At 45.3% G+C, this 20,872-nt stretch overlaps 1 protein-coding gene across 1 annotated transcript in view; it reads right to left on the reverse strand.

Moving 5' to 3' along the window:
• Positions 1–18,880, reverse strand: part of LOC126531283 (uncharacterized) — a 39,749-nt gene extending 20,869 nt beyond the window's left edge. The window contains exons 1-6 of the mRNA XM_050178745.3: positions 18,393–18,880; positions 15,981–16,223; positions 14,611–14,804; positions 11,173–11,283; positions 7,915–8,063; positions 1,170–1,183 (exon numbers count right to left, since the gene is read on the reverse strand). Of these exons, the coding sequence (XP_050034702.3) occupies positions 1,170–1,183; positions 7,915–8,063; positions 11,173–11,283; positions 14,611–14,804; positions 15,981–16,223; positions 18,393–18,711 (1,030 nt within the window). The 5' untranslated portion in view covers positions 18,712–18,880. The remainder of the gene's footprint in view (positions 1–1,169; positions 1,184–7,914; positions 8,064–11,172; positions 11,284–14,610; positions 14,805–15,980; positions 16,224–18,392) is intronic.
• Between the last annotated feature and the right edge of the window lie 1,992 nt (positions 18,881–20,872).

The following is a 20,872-nucleotide window of genomic DNA, read 5'->3' on the forward strand; positions in this document are numbered from 1 at the left end:
CACGCTTTGACTATTGGAGTAAAAGTGTTACGCGCGTCCTGTAGCGACGAAATTTTGCGACGAATACGCTATTCTTATGTAGTCAGTTATAAAACATGTTTTCGCACTATCGGTGCCGGTGTCAAGACCACTGACGCTGCTACGTACTTCGCGTTTTTAGTATTCATTCCTCTACGTTGATAATTTTTACGAGATGGCGTTATATATTTCTATACCATTGTAGGTTACATCCGTCAGTCCTTTGTGCGGATAGGACCAATACATTTGACGGTAATGATAGGAAAGGAAGAGACCGCGAGGTCGTTCCTATAAAAAAAATCAAATGGAACTGCGGGTTTTAAATTTGCGAAGTTACAAAGTGGGTGCTGTGAGAAGCGCTTTATAGGGGAAGGCTCTGAATTAATTTTATCGGTTTCTCTAACGTCCACCCAAAGCACGGAATAAGACCTTCCTTTTTTACTTATTTATTTTGTTCGCTTTTTCAGAATTCCAGGCCGCCGCGGCTTGGCAACGAAGTAGCGGCTTCTTTGACATTAGCAGGACTCCATAGCCATGGCTGGTACGCGTCTGCCCTATAATTATTTTCAAATGGTGTGTGCGTTGGCGATATATATATATATATATATATATAACGTGGAACGAGATTGAGAGTGTGGAACAGGATCCACTCACGTTGACCGCTCTCGCAGGAACCTATCAGCTCGGCGTTCCGCGTAGCAACCGCTTTGTAGTGGAAAGAGAGAAAGAAGTGATGCGGCAGCCAGCTGCGTGTCCGCTTGCATCACAGTCGCAGTAGTCGCCGAGCAGACGGGAGACGCCTGTTGCGAAACCGATCTTCGCAGACGGGGCGACCGAGTCGGACTCTGCAAGCGGCGCCAGAGAACACGAGCACGGAGACGGCGACGATCACAAGGATGTCTTGTGATCCAGTAGCGCGTAGGGAATGAATGAAGCCTGTGACATACGGCTGTAGATAAATTGCCCCCCCCCCCCCCCCCCCCTGTATACACAACGTGGCTCCATTTCAGTTCGGCGCGCTGATCATTGCTGCACGCGACCGCTTTGGCGAGGTCATTACCATGTTTGGCTCGGTGTTGGTTGACAAAGTAATTGTTTTAGAGCGAAACATTTAGCCTCCGGTTGGTCAGGATATTTCGTGGCGTGCTCACCCGAAACATGGCAGCTGGAAAGGGAGAAAAAAGCTTGTGTGGGAAACTCAAAGGGCCCTTTGAGTTTCCGCGTAACAGAATTATGTTTTCTCGTATATTCGCATTACAATCCGATGCTGTCACGTCTGCAGGCTGTGTGTAAGTCGTACTTTACAAGTTTTCTTTTACTTTTAAGCTTTAATTTAGTTCAATAAGGCACTTGCGATTGGCGGACGGTCTAGAAGAATGAGGATGTATGCTGCACTTCTACCCGCGTGCGTGCGCGAGTGGCGCATGTCGCTTGTGGTGCTGGTGCTTGTGTAACTTCGTCTAAAATCCGCAGTAGCTCTGCTGTACACCCACTTTCACAGGGTGCAATGGAGGCGGATGAGTTCCTTTCTCGCCATCCTGGAGTCAATGTCCGAATGTGCGCTTTGAGGCGGTCAGTTGGTTCTCTTTCTCAAACAAAACAAAAAAAAAAAACGAAGGAACGCAAGTATGGAAGAAAGAGAACGCAACGTTTGTGCCCTAAACTGATAGTTAATTGCCCCGTAATTATGAGTACCGACTAGAAGACGTACAAAGCATCATTCTACGGCATTCATTTCACCTCGCTAGAGTCTGTAATGCCGTGGCATAAAATTACGTAACTTCGACACATTTATCAGCAGTACATCACAATCGTGACTGAGGGGGATGAAGAAATTAACTGAGTACATATGAGAAGTGCGCTCCAATTACCGGTGATCGCAGAACGAGCTCCGGATAATTCGCAGCCTTTTGCGCCAAGAAACATTGCTGTGTCAAAGGGTGGATATCGGCGAATAAATGTTTATAGCATAAGTCTAACATTTATATATTCTATGAAATACGAACGCCCTGTATGGTGGCGTACGTAATTACGCACTATATTAAAAATTCTAAAATTTTCGACCCCCTTTGAAATACCTTCAAGACAAGAATGTTCTCAAATACATGTCAGCTATTATTATTATTATTATTATTATTATTATTTATTATTATTATTATTATTATTATTATTATTATTATTATTATTATTATTATTATTATTTGCACACTTTGTTGATAGTGTTACATTTGCCTTTAGCGTAAGTATGCATCAATGAAATATTAGAAGCGTTCGTACAAAAAAAAAAAGATTACAACGCACACAGGTGAATTATCGTGAGGTTCGACAAAACACGAACATAGCTTAGTCATAGAAAAGAATGACTCATAATTAAAAAACATGCAGTAACTCGTTCATTGAGAGAATGCCATGACGGGCCACAAGTTATATATTTTTCTTTCGTTTCAGTTTTCTGTCTCTTTCATTTTTTTTTTTTTTTGGGGGGGGGGGGGGGGCGATAGTATCTGATACGTCAAGAGGGAAATGCAGTGCTTTTACGAACGCTTATTTCACCATAATTGGAATGACGGGCCATGCCATTTGTAACATATGTGGTGCAGGGTTCGGTTGGTTCGTTGACGGTTCGGTTGGGGATCCGTTCGTTTGGCCTCACCTGATTGGCCAAATTATTTGGTTACGTCACAAGTCGACAGAGGCAACGGGGTGGTATCGCAATTTATGAATACGTCACGCATCTGTCAATCATCTTCAAAGCGAACCGGTCGTAGGAATCAGCGAAGAGGCAGTCCGCTTTGGGTTCCGTTGCTGTGGCTTGGCTGTTGGCTTGCGACCCTGGCAGCGCGCGCCGGTCGCGCGCGCGTGCGTTGGTTGCTTCGGAGGCTATTTGTCGTCTGCTTGGCGTTGCTCTTTCGGTGTCGACCACGGCTGGGAGTGCGACACGCGTTCGAAGAAGTGACGGAGAATGAGTTGCACTGCCCTTGCCGGCTTTCTAAGTAGACCTTTTGCAGGCTACGCTATCAAATGGAGGAGACTCGGGTGCAAGCGTACCAGTGGTCTTTCCACGAAAAGGAAGGAATATTGCGCGCTGCGGTCCATCGCCACCGGCCTGCAGCTCCCAGAGGTCGGTCGGACGCGAAGCATTCATCGGAATGGCGTAGATATCTGCATGCTGCCGACACTGTCCACAAACTTGCTCTCGCAATTACTGTGTTGACCGCGGGAGAAGGGCTGGGTCAGCTTTCCCGTCACCTCCGAATGCCAAGGAGATATTTGCACGGTGAGATCGAATTCCCAGTGCTATCGCCAGCGTGAATAGCTCGCAGATCACCGTGCAGCAATCAGAAGGGTTCAACCTAGGCTGGTTAAGCGCTTCCTTCGTTCGGCTCATAAAACTACACAGTCAGGACAGGAAGATATTGTGGAGACCTCTTAATTGGCTGCTCTTTTTCTCTAGTTCGGGAGTGCCGCACTTTGTTCCTCAATTTCACGGCACAGCGCGCACCGTCAGCACCACGCTCTTCGATTTTACTTCGCGCAGGCAATGCAGGGCCCGTATATCGTGATGTTCAATTTCAAGTTCCATTGCTTATATCACGCCGGCGCCCTTAGGGCACATCGCAGGGATAGCGGCAGCGCGGCGGCGAGCGAGTCATGTCTGAGCCGATGACGAAGGGCGAAAAAAGAAGGAAAATTGATGTAGTCGGCTAGTAAAGGTGTCCCTAAGAACCAGTTCACAGTTTCGTCGCGCTCGCTACTTGTGAAGTGCTGGCAGTGCGTTCCTGTTGCATGCATCGTGCGAGCTCCTGGTAGCAGACGACCTAGCGCTGCGCTCTGCCAACGCATGTACGCTTGCGATACCGCCTGTCGGCTGTAATATAATTACTTAATATATAAATTAATAAATTACTTCTACATTGCGTAAACGCCCGGCACCACACGTTTATACTTCAGAACTTGGCGTATAATGTTTAATTTATATTTTACACTTATTTAGCAAGCAGAAACATTCTGCAATTCCTCGATTAGGTCGTCATATAGTGACGTACACTTCAGAGGTGGCACCCTCTCATCTATTGGTCGCGTCCTCCCCTTCTTCCACCACCGGCTTGGGAGTGCCACATTTAGTGACGTAAGCGTCGAAGCGAACGGTTCGTATTCCGAACCGTTATAGGATTCGGCCCAAGAACTCTGTTTTCACCTGGCTTGACCTGGCTTGCCTATTTCACCTGGCCTATGACGACAGGCTTGCCCTTCGCAGTGCGCTAGGGCGACTAGACGAATGGCCTTTCACAAAGGAAAATTTTAGGTAACCATGGGCTCTTTCGTCCGCAAAGCACAAAGAACACAAGATCGCTGCTGATAGTATTCGCTTGCCTATCTGACCGTTTATCGCCTATCTGACCTATCAGATACAAATTCATATGAACAAACGATTCTATCGCCGTCGGCGTGTGGAATACGAAACTGTAATCGTGCATCGCCGCCGCCACCACGTCGCTGATAAAGATTTAGTCCCGCAGTTTTGGCGGGCATGACGACAGTGATGCAACAGAACGCCCTACGGTCCATTGCGTTCCCGGGCAAGAATTACATACCTTACATTATAATTACGTGCCGGTAATTAAGGTATGCAAGGTATGTCATTACAATTATGCAATTGTAATTACATAATTGTAGTTATGTAATGTAAGGTATGTAATTACAGTTTAAGGAATGTAATTACAATTACGTACCTCACATACATAAGGTATGTGTAAACTGGTAGCGACCCTTGCACAGAAGCCCAGGTGTCAAGAAAATGGCGGCTCGTTGCAACCGTCGCCGTCTGCGTATCGGGGGCACAACTAGCAGCAGACAAAAAATAAAAAAATTAAAAGCGACGTCCCAACCGGAAATGGCAGTGACGTCAAGATCTTGTGCTGCTTGGCGCGAAATTTTGAATTTCTTTAGCATCCGGCATCTATACCGCTACGTAAGCAGTTATTTTTCGTGCGAGGCTGAGGCGAGCTTGGGACCCACCTCAGCTGAAGCGCCAGCGTGTCATTAAACTATAGGAGGGGCGTATGTCTTTATGTGAACATAATTAGGTTGTTATTGGCGGCAATTGCTCCAGTAGGTCCCTTAAGAAGGCGAGCGAAAAGGGTGGAAATAAATGACAGAGCCACAGAGGTTTCAAAAGCAACTTTACTTTTATTCGTCTATAATAATGCAGCCAATATAACTGACGGAACAAAATATGCTTCAATCGATGAAAAGTACTATGGTCTGCACACAGTCGCAGTGTAGAGCAACATATGCGATACCTTTTTCACGGGATCATTCGCAATTTCGCGCGACACCATGTATTCACATCCAACAGTTATGAGACAGGCCAACATTTACCCACATCGTAATTTAGAAAACATTCGACTTACTAATTTTGCTGCTCGTCGGACACTCAGAGCCTGTGTTACAGAGGGTGCACAAACATAACGCGACGTTCATTCGCGGAGCGTTCCGCATTTATCGTCACGACCAGACACAGCGCGTCGAATGCCGCAACATGAACTTGTACGATAACAAAAAGCCGCCACTCACACCTTTTGCGAATAAATGCCACGTGCTAGGTCACGCAAAATTTGAAGCGAAGCGCACGCCACAGTTTAAACAAACATGCAAGGAAATAAAAGAAGACTCGGATGAAACCACCACGTTCAAGTGAGCAACGCCATTCCGCACGACATAATAGCTGGATTGCACAGTCTCTCCAAATCTTGCGCCAGAATCACGAGTTGGTAGGTGTCAGCAAGAACGACCTAACAAATTGTGAAATCGAAAAAAAAAACGGTTGTTGTTTTAAAGATTATGGGGTTTTACGTGTCATAACCACTTTCTGATCTTGAGGCACGCCGTAGTGGAGAACGCCGGAAATTTTGATTTCTTTAACGGGCACCTAAATTTAAGTACACGGGTGTTTTCGCATTTCGCCCACATCGAAATGCGGCCACCGTGACCGGGATTCGATCCCGCGACCTCGTGCTCAGGAGCCCAACACCATAGCCAATGAGCAACCGCGGCGAATACATTTGTTGTTTTAGTACAACAAAATTATTTGAAACGGAATATTTACTCGTGTGACAGTGTTTTGTTTGAAAATTTTCGAACATATTTTTCATGTAGGTTTTCTAGTTTCAGTGTTTGTCTCCCTGTCACCAAGAAGCGCTTCAATCGTGCGCCACTAACTGGTATCCTTGGCGATATGTTTTGGCACGCTTCTCGTTCCAAGCTGCGCCACCTATTTAGATAGACCTCGGTATACGTGTGTACTGCGCATTCCTGTTGCCGTCAAACCTCCAAGATGGATCGTTGCTGACTAGCAGCACTGCCCTATATAACCGCCAAATAGACCACTATTCTTAGAAATGACGACCCAGTTTTCGTCCTTGAGTACGCATAATCATATTTTTGTAGTGCATCAGTTTCCTTTCTGAGGAAATCTTTATATATATTTATATATATCCAATGTGAGAAATTGACGAGGAATCTACACATTTGCGTGCGCCGCACGCGTCTTCACTTTTTTTTTTTTTTTTTTGATGATGTAATATGCCTTGCAGTGTAGCAAGCCGAAGGAACTCTGGATACGCCCACCCGGGCATTAGATCAAGGCCCTAACTCATGCAGCATGGCTGCAAATGTTGTCCGACACATAGGCGCGTGCGCGGGAGCCACCGCATGGCCAGCAATGGATGAACATAATATAAAACAATGGAAATCAGTTTATTTCAGCCAGCATGAACAGGCGCCGGAACAGTTCAAAACTACAAAGCAGGTCGACCATGCCTATACAGGAACCGTGCCTTGTATGAACGAAGTACGAAGATTTCGCGCGCATTCGCGCGAAGGCTTCCTTGGTTGCTCAAGTATCTGCTCTGAAATTGTTTCTGTATATATATATATATATATATATATATATAGAGAGAGAGAGAGAAGTTAAAAGTCATATATATAGAGAGAGAAGTTAAAAAGTCAGCACCAAAACAAGCTGAGTGCAGAGAAAGAAATGAAGTGAAGAAAATGGGTTGGAACCAGAGTGTGCATCGAGCGTGGAACGTTGAGCTAGACGAGATGTTAGAAAGTCACCTAGAAAGGCCGCATTTCGATGGGGGCGAAATGCGAAAACACCCGTGTACTTAGATTTAGATGCACATTAAAGAACTTTAGGTGGTCGAAATTTCAGAGTCCTCCACTACGGCGTGCCGTATAATCAGAAAGTGGTTTTGGCACGTAAAACCCCATATTTTTTTTTACTTCTTGTCGCGTGGCAAAAAGAAAAATATCACAAAGCTTGCAACAAAATGTGGCACAAATATATTGCAAAAAACCGCCAGTCAGCATTAACACAACGAAACCACAGAAGATAAACATGTATGCAGGTGCCTATGTAAACACAAGTACCAATGCTTATTTATTAAATGTGAAATATTCCCGCAGCCAAAATGCAGCTTACAAGGCAAGTCAGCACACTCGAATATACTCAGCTCTATATCTACGATTTGTTTTACCTCAGGTCTTCCGGCAACTCCGAATGGACCGCACTCCATACACCAATGCCACTGCCGTTCGCGCTCACCTCATGATGATCCATATTACTTAAGATTCAAGCCATGAGCACATTTGCATATGAATGAATCTTGGGTTCTGTGATTAGATCACGGGACAATCAAATAGTAGAGGCGGAAAAGTCGCATATACTCACACACACGTACACCATGCAGAGTAAATATATTCGAAAGTATGAACTGGCGATTAAGACAAGACGAAAGTCAACTCCTATATTCTTCCACCAGAGGGTGCCAAGTGTTTCGCACGCAGCTCGAGAGCCCGTGGTGCTAATCTCGAGCTTGACGCACCAGCTAAAGTCTGTCCGCTTTGCTATCCAGACATACGTTCTTCCAGAACGCGTTCCAGTCGGTGTCGGGCGCCGTGCCTCCAAACTCCTTGGGAAGAGCGCTCGCAGGAATATCGTTCTGAAGCCGGTCCAAGTGCTTCCCGTGGAAGCGGGCCTGCGTTGGAGCACGTGGGAAATTAGCCCCAGAGGCCCCCAACATAGAATTCTGAAGCGGAAGTGTCCCCTCGGTTATGTGTTCTCGCCCCAAGTATATTCCGGGTCCGCGCTCCCTGTCAGCGCCGTCTTTCGGCACAGTAAATGTTCCTCGTCATCGAGCGCTCGATTAAATCATTACACCTCACCAACTGCTAGCCTTCGATTTAGCTCAGCTGGTAGAACGGCTGAATCGGGAAGACGAAGGCGAGCGACTAAATTCCCGGGTCAGGACAAAGTTTCCTTAAGCTGTAAAATTTTCTTTCCGGGTTCTCGCACCTTCCACGCGAGGTCGCTAATTAAGCTTCCACGGGACGTCAACATATGCATGCTTCATCCAGATAGGTGCTAGCATTCTCTCTCATGAATTCTACCTATATCAAACAAGATAATTTTTTTTCATACACGCAAAAATGAAGAAGAAAACTTGGATTTCATAGTATTTATGGTTAATTCCTTTAGTTGCAAGATTTATTTGTCCGTGACTATACGTGTCATACGTCGCCTTCAGCTGGAAAGAAAGGAGTCAACGGAGTCTGGAGGGATCGCAACTCGCATCTATTGCAGATCAGTGCTATGAAAGCGTTAGTGCACTCGACTGCAGAGCGACATCCAGTTAGGGTTTGAGAAATCTCGGCTCTCCGGTAAACGTTCTTTTTTCTGTCTTTCGTTTTCGAGTAAAGGCGACCTTTACATGAATCCAGTGCATGTGAGGGACTGCGCAAAAAAATGAAGACATTGCGAGACTAATCTGCCGGCCAAGGGCGGTGACGTTCTTGCAGAACTGGGTAAGGCTACGAGCTAATGTTAAGGAGACCAATGCGAAGCGACTCCTGTGAACCTCTTTATGCTGCGTCACACTTGGTTTGATCACACTTCCCTTCGTCGAGATCCCCAAATTGTTATCTCAGCCATTACTCGCGGTGGCTACGCCATCTAGCGCCGCCACCGCGAAGCTTGCACTTGGCCCCCGAAATGTATGGGGCGCTGGCGCGTGTGAACGCTGAGAAACGCGTCACACGGAAACCGGGCTCCTCTCTCGCGCTTCTTTCTGCACATGCTGCGCCATCTGGTGTCACTGCCTAGAAGTCCTTACTTGGCCTCTGAGACCGGAAGCGTGTCGCGCTGGTACCTGCGAACGCTGAGAAGTGTTCCCTCGCTTGCCGCACATTCACTGGCACACACTCAGTGTCCCAAGTTGGTGAAACGTTCATTGAAGAGCGGCACACACCCACTGCATTTGTGGCGCTGCCTGCTAACGCATCCCGTTGCTGTCCTTGAGAAACCCTTGTGATGTGGGTTTGATTCCGCTCAGCATCAGATATTTTTAAGGGATCTTCTTCGTCATTGTAGAGAGGGCACATTTCCAGTGGCACATACCCAGCTACCCAATTTGCCATCAAAGAGGTTCATTGAAGAACAGCACAGACTGAGTGACGCATAACCAGGGCTCCAAGTAGGCGTCATAGAGTTTCTTCGGACAGCGGTACCTACCCAGTCCCGCATTTCCAGTGACCAGGGTCGGCGTGAAAGAGATGTCCGATGTTTGGTTTCGAACCCTGTTACCTCAGCACAGGCAGCCCGATGCGCCACCATTTCGACCACGGACTACCCAGTGATCCACGTAGGTGGGGTAACGGATACATACATACATACATACATGCATGCATGCATGCATACATACATACATACATACATACATACATACATACATACACACACACACATACATACATACATACATACATACATACATACATACATACATACATACATACATACATACATACATACATACATACATACATACATACATACATACATACATACATACACAGTTCCTGGAAAGTGCGTAAGTTATCTTAAGAAAGCGTATTCTTAGAGGAAGAAGTGGGGAGGAGGAGCTCCCACTTTGAGGGGGCTGGCTGCTGCTTTTTCCTGACGATTAAACAACAACTCGGCCCACTGGGCAAATTTTCCACTGGGTGTCTGCCCGAATAGACAAATTGGCCCTCCAGGCATGTGCACCGGGGCATGTGGAATTCACTGCCTGAACATTATCGGACAATCCCCCAGAATGGACACGTGCCACTGGGTAGGCCGCCTAATATGCAAGTAAAACGATGGGTAGGCGGGCTAGTTGGTAGTGCATAATTAGAAAAAATTGGCAGTGGCTTAGCTCGGCTATGCTAGGATATCCGTAGCGAAAGCTAAGGCCAACCATGGTAAGCCTTGGTTAATCTTGATTGCAAGTCCAGGTTAGTCTGGTTGTCTAGCTATGTTGCGGCGTTTAGCCAGTCGTTCGGAGCGCTGTTCGTCTGTTTCCTGGGCTATTCGTTTCCTCTTCATCTCATTCTGATGTCGATTCCAGGCCTCATCCAACTTATCAGAATTGTCGCCGTCCATACTGCCGCCTCAACTGTGGTTGCGGCGCACGCGAGCTCTCTTTTTCAATCCTCCGACCAGTTATCAGGCATGCGACGCAGCTGGGGAAGCGAGCGGAGTCGAGTTCGTGGCCAAGTTCGTTGCCAGTAAACCTTTCGCTTTAAAACATGGAGCGCTATAAACACACAGGACGCAGAAAAGGAACTCACCACAGGCGCTCTCAGCGCGTGTGGTGGGTATTTCCTTTTCTGTGTTTTTATAGCATTGTAATTTTTATAAGAATATAGAAGTATAGAATTAGAGTCAAGAAATGAAGAAGTTGGCAACAAAAGCAGCCGATCGAGTGCGGAAGAAGTGAACAAAATGGGATCAGAGCGCGCATTGATCGAGGTGCGTTGCGCTGCAAAGGATTGAAAAAGAAAAAAAGAACATAGTCGGCAACAAAAAACTGAAGTCGGCTGCAGAAGCAGCCGAATGCGAAGAAAGAAGTTAGAAGAACGAAATAGAACCAAATCGCGCACTAGGTGAAAAGCGCAGAGCTAAGTCGAAGTGGAGAGGTCAACTGAAAACAATTCAGTAAATATCAGATAGTTTCGCTTATCCGCGATTCTCACATATGCATGGGATCCGGTGGTTATATATTTATGGTTATACGCCTGTTGATTCACTATAAAGATAAAGCTTACCGTTTTGACCTTTTCCTCCTCCAGGAATGGTCTCACTAGCTTGAACGCTGCATCAAAGGCTGCGGGCTCTCTGACGACGTGAGTTTCGTTTATTAGAATCGGCACACATTTCTGGAAAATGAATGAAATGAAAACAGTGATAACGAAAGGAAACCAGTCTTTATTTGCCTGTGAAGCAACACGCACACGTAAAACAAACCTTAGCGTTACAGACAGTATTTGCCCTTAAATTTTCTAAATATTATTTCTTTTGTCGAACCCGTATGGGCAGGTTGCTTCACAGCGACATCTAAGAATCATTCTAAAAATCTAAAAATGTCCTGTTTTTTCAGCGCCGGTAAAATATCGGCATCTGATTTTTCGGAGTCAAATAGTGGCATTTAGAGAAGGAGGGGGAGGGGGAAGAAAGAAAGAGAGAAGGCAGGAATTTTAACCAGAAATGCATCTGGATGTGGTCTTGGAAGAGTACGCCACTCCCAGCCCAGGCAACTTAGGGATTTCGACATTTCTTAACTGCTTGTCTTTTTGTTTGTAATCAAGGTGCACTCAAACAGCAATTTCCTTTTTTGCTACGCGTGACTGCTTTTTTTAATTTAAAAAGTAAAGCGTGGCATAACAGTTATGGTATATTTTCAAATGCACGAGACCAACATAGTAAGCTTAGCTTAAAGGAGTACTGGCAGAACATTTTTTGTCTCGTTTTTTTATTTCTACATCGCATAGCTGTCGACCTAGCAATTACGCTGTCAAGCTTCAATTTCCAGAGAGCACAAGAAGTAATTACTTACATTGCACTGCGAAAAATTAATGTTATAAAGCCAAGAAAAAAAGCAGAAAATATATATTTTTACTACAGAAAATTTCTCTCAAAGGAAAACCATAGACTGATTTTAACAATGAGCTTTTTTTTCATACTAAAAGCACTTTTCCGATTTCTTTTTAACAGATTTGCTCCCCATGCTGTATAGTAAAAATTACGTGAATACAGGGAACGAAATGAGATTTGTTCCTTTTGTTACCAGCAATGAACATTTTTTATGCAGCTTCACCGGCAATGCAAGTATAGAGGCACATGAATCTCATATGCGCTAACCAATCGGACTTCATTTCTGAGAAAGATGCAGTTGCTCTCCGGGCTAGTCGTGTCACTCAACGCATATCTGAGTGGCCCGTCTGATATACGCTGGTAGAGAGCTAGCTGGCAACTGCCACCAGGTGGGCCACAACGCCTGCTGGCTCTAGAAATGAAAATGTACATAGAAAAAAAGAATAGTGAACGAAGAACAGAAGACACATTCTTTTGAGGCAACAACATATCGTGTACCGAGTCAGATCGGTAACCCCACGGCTAGTTTCTTGGCATGCGTTGCAGAAGCTCGTGCATTTGCGGCACACCGATTGTACGAAAGTATATGCTATTTATCGAGTGGGTTCACATATTCAGCTGCCGTGCAATTTACATATAATGAAATTCTTCCATGTGATTAGAAATGACGGGCTTGATAAAGCATTCAGCGGGGAAGAAAAACTGCGTTTTATCGTGCCCCCCCCCCCCCCCCCCCATCTCACCCATTAAGCTCTCCAACGCCATAATTCAGGGAATCAGAGGGCGAAGCAATATCTGCCGAGACCTTACGTCAAGCGTGCACACGTGACCACAGATAGGCGAGATAGGCTCCGTCGGAAAGCATATTATCCACTTGAATTCAGACGAAAACAGTGCCGACTGCAGTCCTTTATCTGAGGTACTACACATATGTGCGTGCGCATATTTCCGTGCTAATAAAACATGGCCCCGTAATGTAGCGCCGTTCGCACTCCGTCGGTGCATACATGCGCGCATCCGGACGAAAACAATACCGGCTACGTTTCTATATCAGAGCGAACAGACTACCTATCTACACGCACAGTTGGTGTAACACGGCATCCAATAAAGCAGCGCGTAATCACCCCGTCGCGAAGTACATTATCTACACCCATGCAAAAGCAAAAGATGCTGGTTGCGGTTCTGTTTTTGAGACCGTATGATACTGGACGGAGCAATAACAGAAATGTCAGTTTTGCGTTGGGCTAGTGGTAGGAGTGTAGATAACATAGCATATCAATTGCAGAAAAAAAAGAAAGATCGGTTAATGGCAATGAACGAACATGTCCAGACAAAGCATTCCAATTTTCATTTGTTATGGCACAATAGCTGTATCTTTAGGTGTTGGTTCTGGCTTGAAACGTCAAAAAGCTCAGGCTCTGAGAGCTACGAGTCCGGGAAAGTTCAGTGAGCTTACTGCATTATATATTTTTGCATACAATGCACATGAAAACATGGACTCGTGCTTTCCTTTAAAATATATACTTTGAGAAAGATTATTTGCCCTGTGTTATCAAATTGCTTTTCCACAAAAAAAAAAATCAGCTCTCGGCGTGAGTATAGAGGCTTCGTAAGTCAGACAAGAAGCAAAAAAAGAAACGCGGGTGGCGACACTGCCTTGAAATTCCTGCACCAACTCACCATGACGTCATAGATTTCGACGGCGCCTCCTCACGCACATTTAATTCTTTTTTGTTAAACGTGGATCACATTATATTCTAAAGGAACAAAAGGCCGAACTTGACGAGTTAAAAAAAAAAAAGAGTTTTACAATGGCTCAACAACGAAAACGAAATTTTTTTTTTTTTTGATATCTCTTTCGTCACACTGACGTACCGGCGCGAAGTTTTCCGCGCGATATTCAAGGAATGAAGCGCTGACGTGTTTATAGGAGGGCTTGAACGAAGACACACATGCCTTTGTCATTTATGTGCTTAACAAGTAAGTGCGTAAGTATGTCATACCAACAAGGCCAAACGTCCACGCTTTGACGTTCATTTTTATCTAATCGTCAACCTATTGCCACGAAATGAACAAAACTAGAGTTCTGAGCGAATACCTTATTACGTCTGAATTGATTTGGTGTTTCTGTTCACGATCTAATTATGCTACTCTTTCATCGTGAATTCCATCATACTACAAATGCATTACGACATTGTTCTGTGTTGTTTATCAATATGAAGTTGTATATCGTTATATAATGTTACAATAAGATGATGCAAGTTCTCTTTATCGTGCTTTATTTTAGTAGCATAAACGATCCGTTATAGTCATATAGTCTAAAAATACAGATCTACGCCTGATTCAGCCCTCTAGTTGTAGATCTTTCAATCCAAAGTACAGGTAACTTCTATTAATTTCTAAACATGCACGCACGTGATTCCGAAATCCCGAGTGCTACATACAATAGGCACACAACTCGGACAGGCCCGACTCTGTACAATGTTCTCGGATGCGGGAGTCTTGGCTGCAAAGTAGCAGAAGTATATATAAAAAAATTCACGCCATCTACGCTTAGCAGGATAGCATACATAGTCAAGGCGGAAGAATGCCACGCCCTCCAAGGGCCATACCTGCATGTAATGTAGCAGACTTTTGGTGAGGCCGAGCTCGACATGCCGCAGGCTCACTAAGGAATAGCCTTCGAAGTCGTGCACCATGGAAACTCCCAGTGTCTGAGCTTCGGGGCACATTGACAAGTGCTCGAGGCAGAATATCATCGCTTGGTTTAGTTGCAGGCAGCTCATCTCAGGCGGGTTCCATTTTCCTGTAGTTACAAAACCAGTGGGGTTAGTGCAGAGTGAATGCAAATTTGTTTGAAGTACGAAAGATCAACCTGGGGTACAACGACTTGCACTTAGGTTAAGAGTAAAAATAGAATGGATGACAGTGAATATGGGTGCGAAAGGCGATGTGCATGACTACGTCAGCTGAACGATGCCACCCAGTTTGTACGAAACCTCCACAGCATCGCTTAGATTCAAGTTGTTGCACATTTTGCCTTAGCCTACCCAATAAACAGTCCTCTTGTATGCACACGGAGTTCGCTGTTTCCCTCTTTTCCTTTCTCCGTTTTATTGCCCCCCGTAGAGAGAGAGCTTAAGTTTTTGTTAAGGAGCACTCAATCGGATAGCAGCAAGCTCATTGGCTTAAAAATAAAGAAGGTTTAGAGGTGTGATAAATCTTTATACACTCCTTTGGCTTCTGTAGGGCTACGCCCATTTCCGTCCTTCGTTATAAATAACTTACGCGAACCTTCATTACATCTTATATATTAAGATCATCGGTATTTTGGGCGCTACCTAGGTGTAAATCCCCTCATCGGATACGTATATCTTTATTGACGAGGTCCAAAATGAGGCTATGCAGAAACCGACCATCACGTGCCTGGTCTGAGCCAAAGAATGCGTTACATGAGATATGTGTAAAGGAATATAGACCATTGCAAACCAGTGTGGTAACGTTCTTTTCTCATCTTTGAAACGCGAACTCTGCGAGATAAACTTTCGATGATGAACTCTTGTGCAAGCAATAATTCGTGAATTACAAGAATCGCAGAAGACTTAACTGGTGTAGAACTATCAATGCCGATTGGTATTTCACCCTGAAATAAAAACCAGCTTTCAGTACACAAGACCACCTGAAAATGAAAAGGTAACTATGCGCTTGCCCGCTAATCTGTAGTAGGTTCAATGCATCTGGAAGCTCGGTGGAGTCATGCACCATAACGACACCATCTTTTGCAGTAAAGATGGCACGACGTACTTAAGGAACTAAAATTATTCTAAAGTGTTCATACACACGTCTCTAAACTTTGTCACATGGCAAGCAACGACAGCAACGCAGAGACGCCCATGCCAATAAAGTCAAAGGGGCGGGAATGAATGACTCATGCTATAATAGAATAGATGTAGAGTAATTATAATAAGCCAGTCATTCTTACCAAATCTGCTGAACATAATTGGCTTGCCATGCATGTTCCTTTGCGGCAGTATCGTGAAGATATCTTGGGCTACTTCTCGTAGCTTTTCAGGTTCCTTGAGTCCTTCGAAGAGCTTCGGTGCGGAGGTCCTGAGTGCGCAGTATCTCTTGACAACGACCAGCGCCTCACGGGCGTCGTATTTGCAAAACCGCAGGAAGCGCAGCAAATCGGTCGAGTTAGTGGGAGCATTGACCACCGGTTCACCTGCGTACCAATGAGGGTTACAATGATTCACTAGATAGTGTATCGCTCTGGGTGCACAAACGAAATCGATGGACCACTTAATTATCTTTCGTCTGTTTCTTCCATTGATTAATTGACTGAGTGATTGAATTACTTTTTCGTCACACAAAAGATCACCTAGATTGATCTAACCCTATCAGAGTACGACTGCCGCAACTGGAAATAGAACCAACGACGTCGTGCTCAGAGTAGATTATCGTAGCCGCGGGTGGTTTTTCTGACAGCGGGTTATTGCCGCCTACCATAAACGCAAAAACGGAACTCAGCTCTGCGTCCTATCTTGTCTGTATTCGTGCATGCGTGCGTTGAAAGAGGGAGCCGTAGTCCTAAAGAAAAGGAGACTTTAGGAATAGAGTATCCGAGCTGATTAGTGTATCGAAAAACCTAAGCTCCGCTCGTGTGCTTGTGTACTGTTATCGCCTTCTTTTGCGCGCACTTGTGATAGCATGTCATAAATTATGTCCACATATTTCTAAAGCTCCATAATGCATATTTCCAAATTTCATCGAAACCTGTGAGGGTTCTGCGCGAAGTCCTGCTACCAGCCAGTCCACATAACTATGATACAGGTCTTCTAGTAACGATGATGGAGCACTTGCTGGTAATGCTGACAGAGAGAAATGGGCGATGAAAAGCAGGGAGGTTAACCAGATTAACTGTTCGGTTGGCAGCTCAGCACTGGGGTATGGGGTAAAGACAGAGAAGATGAGAAGGAAATAAAATATATGAAGAGAATCGGTCCGCTCAAACATATTGAAGACAACTTGCAACTGGAACGAGGACACTCGGAACGAAGGCGAGAAGTCGTGTCTTTGCACCCACATATTTCGCATTCTGCACTTCTGACCTTTCCGATGTGAAAGAAGTGTTCGTTAGGAAACGATACTCCAAGACATACACGACAAACGAGAGTTATCTCCCGTCATGATAAATAAGAGAAAAATCACAAGGGGATGCACTTGAAACTGCAGCGCGCGGCTTTACAGAACGAAACGCACAGCCGGAACATGAGCTGCAGTAGGGTCGGGTCGTTCAGCAAACAGTTATTCCATTCGAAGAATTGTCTCTGAAATGCTTTATTCTCAAAGGAATGTGAGTGCGTGGCGCTTTTAGCAACGTTCTATGGGAATTGCGTCAGCAACATGGTCAGAAATAAGCAACTACTGATCTTTCCAAATAAAGATAATGGCATAAGCTTAAGCGATAACCTTTATAGCGATAATAATTTCTTTAAAGAACGCTCGGATAACACAAGCATCCGAGAGAAAGGGTGACGTGGCGTGGACGGCGACGCCCTCACGCAACACCTGGCGCTAATACGGCAACAGGTGTTCCCTTTCGCCCTCTCTGCTCCGTCGGGGCGCACTTCATGTGACGTCGCAACCAATAGGAATTTAGGTGCCGTTTCGCTGCTACAGACGCGGCCTTTCGCTCAATGGGTCATTTGATGCTATCGCATCAAAAATAAAAGAATCAGGGGCCGAATAATTTATTGCGTCAAATTCACTCGCTTGTTGGTGACGACAGATGGGTATAAAATTAAACGAATAAGTGCCACCAAGTTTTGAAAGCGAAACCACAATGTTGAGTTTCCAGCAAAGCGAACACGGAGATTTCTCGCGCATGCCACGCTACCTACGTGTTGTGCCTGTTCTTGCAACAACCACTGCATTCGAGGAGACGCCTATTTCCAAGAAGGAACGGTCTAGACACGGATCTATAGAGCCAAGGAACGCCCTGATATGACCTTGGCCGCGCAATGACGTATACGATATGATAAAGGGTAAGATAAAGAAGACACGCAAACGTTAAGCAGAGACGCGTACCAGCGAACTCAAGGCATCGAATCCCGACCCGAAAAACGATTAGCACGAATCTCTTGTTATGACAAAATGAACGAGTGTAGAAAGCCACAGATCACAGGGAGACGGATGCATTGAAGTGATCAAGAGACGTCGAACAAGAAATGTCGCTGGAGCCAATGTTTCCACAGCGAGACTTCGTCAGGGGGCCATGAAAGACGAAACGTTGAATCCGGCGACACTCCTTGTAAAACTGTATACTGGTGATCAAAATAAACGAGCATCACTCACGAGCCATAGCAAAGAAAAATGCCTGTTTACGCCTTACCTTCCAATAGTCTTCTCAGCTCGGCGAGGGACTCTTCGGCGACGCTATCGAGGATAACGTCTCCCGTTTGCCACGGTGGGTACCCTCCGAAGCCGGGCTCCATCACAACTTTGCTCCGCAAAAGCTCAACTGCAAAGCCACAACCGCACAACCGACGCAGGTTGGCAGCGCGCCACAGGGAAAGTGGTTTTTTTTTTAACGAGGCTACCGAGAACCAATGCGCCGTCAAAAGCTCGTGGAAGGCGACCGGAGCGCGCGGCGAGCAACACGCACTGTTTTTCAATACAGGGCATACGCCGAAGGCCAGCGACGCGTACATATATACGATGCACCGTCAAGGTTGCGACGCCTTACCGTACGCAGGCTCGGCAGCCGCGGTCGATGCCCTCCGCATCAGCGGCTATAGGCCCGTCGCAGTGGGCAATTTTAAGCAATGCATACTGCGGCGTCTGCACACAAACGGAAAGTCATTAGACGCGTGGCGTAACGTGGGATGTCCCCGCAACCTTCTCCTCATGGTGAGGCCATGCATGTTGGATGAACAGCTATTTATCCTTTGTGTGTTTTATTGAATGGGCCTACGGTATTACAAGTGTGGAGCTGACGTTTGTCGTATGAAGTTTCTGCGTAATATCGGAGAGTATGGTCTTGTCATCAAATAAACGTTTGCGTTCTGAAGGCAAGGTCTTCCTTGCCGATTTCATACGGGTTTGGCGTATCTGGCTATTTATGTAACCTATTAACAAAAGGAGCAATGCCGCCTCTTTGTCGTAGCGAGTCGCGAAAGGTATCAAGATGTAGGTCTCAAGGAGACAAGGAGCGGACATAAGATCAGTATAATTAAAATTAACACTACGGCCATTATTAGTGCCAATTAGTTGAGAATTAACCACGTTGTACCATAGAGTGGACTATCTCTGGGATCGACTCAACTGACGTCTTGGTCAAAAAAGAAAAAAGAAATTGAGGAGCCATTCCACTCTGTGAAGGTGGATAATAAGCGAAGCTGTAGCACCAAACAGAGTTAGACGAGGATAAACGCATGTATTTTCATTATTTGGTAATAGCAGTGAGGATAGCTTTTTGTTTACTGTCATTTACACTGATTGGTTCAGTTACAACCTCAGCCAGAATCTTGGTCAAAGATTAATCTATACACGACTATCTTTGAGTATTTGAGTAAGCTTGGATTGTTTCGGTACTTCAAACCGAAGTTTTCTAACAGAAACTGAGGGAACCATTTCTTGTCAGGTTTCGAAATGTCCACATTGAAATCTCCAACGATGATCACAGGGGTAGTTTCATCACGGATAACCCAGGAAAAGTGCGTGGTCATAACCTTCTCGATATCACACTTGGGTGTGCCTGGATATATGCACAGTGGATATCACAATTGAGTCTTTTGTTTGCACGGCACAGACATCTAGCCTCACAGTCGCTGGCACAGTCCTCTTGCGAGTCAAGGGGACAAATGTACATACATGTTGTAGCCGTTAACCTTACGGGGCTAAGCCATTGCATTTTTTCCTAGCTTACGGAGGTATGAGCCATTGCTTATGGGGGTATGGGCCATTGATAATGACAGCCTGACCAAAAGATGGAAACAACAGAAACACAACCGCAAACTCAAAATGAAAATCAAAGAAATAACGCAGCAGGCCGAGGGATACGCCGAGGGAACTTGCAACAGCCGATTGGAACTGGAACTGGAACCGCAGCTAGCCAACGCAACGTTTGTGCCCTAAATTGATATTTAATTGCCCCGTAATTACGAGTACCGACTAGAAGACGTACAAAGCATCATTCTACCGCATTGATTTCACCTCGCTAGAGTCTGTAATGACGTGGTATAAAAATACGTAACTTCGACACATTTATCAGCAGTCCATCACAATCGTGACTGAGGGGGATGAGGAAATTAACTGAGTAAATATGAAAAGTGCGCTTCAATTACCGGTGATTGCAGAGCTTGGTTGATTGGTTAGTTGGGGTTTAATGGCACAAAGGCAATGAAGGCCATGCTGCGCCACTCACAAGACAAAAGAAAACGCAAGGTTAGAGCAGGCAAACCTGCATTGCATTATAGTTCGTGTAAATAACTAGTTGTCTCTAAAAAGTGGAACAAGTTAGTAAATGGCAGTAGCGGGTCATCTGCCAGTAATAGGGTAGGGTGTAAAGGTATACGTAAATTATATAGGTTGTTTTAAAGCTTCCGTCGCTGTGTTTCAAACTGTGGCCATGTTATAAGGATATGCATTACTGTAAGAGGTTGATTGCAGTCGGCGGGTTTTCTTTTCGGAGGAGAAAGTTGTGTGTTAAATGTGTGTGTCCAATGCGAAGTCGGCACAGGATAACCTCATAGAACCATTGCTGGTGAGTGCACGACTTCCACTCACCAATTACGGGTTTAGCAAGATGTAGCTTGTTGCTTAAGCAATGGTCCCATTCCTGTTGCCATTTTGACGTCAAGGCCTTCCTAA

Source organism: Dermacentor andersoni, chromosome 5 (genome assembly GCF_023375885.2).
Source record: "Dermacentor andersoni chromosome 5, qqDerAnde1_hic_scaffold, whole genome shotgun sequence".
Classification (NCBI taxonomy): Eukaryota; Metazoa; Arthropoda; class Arachnida; order Ixodida; family Ixodidae; genus Dermacentor; species Dermacentor andersoni.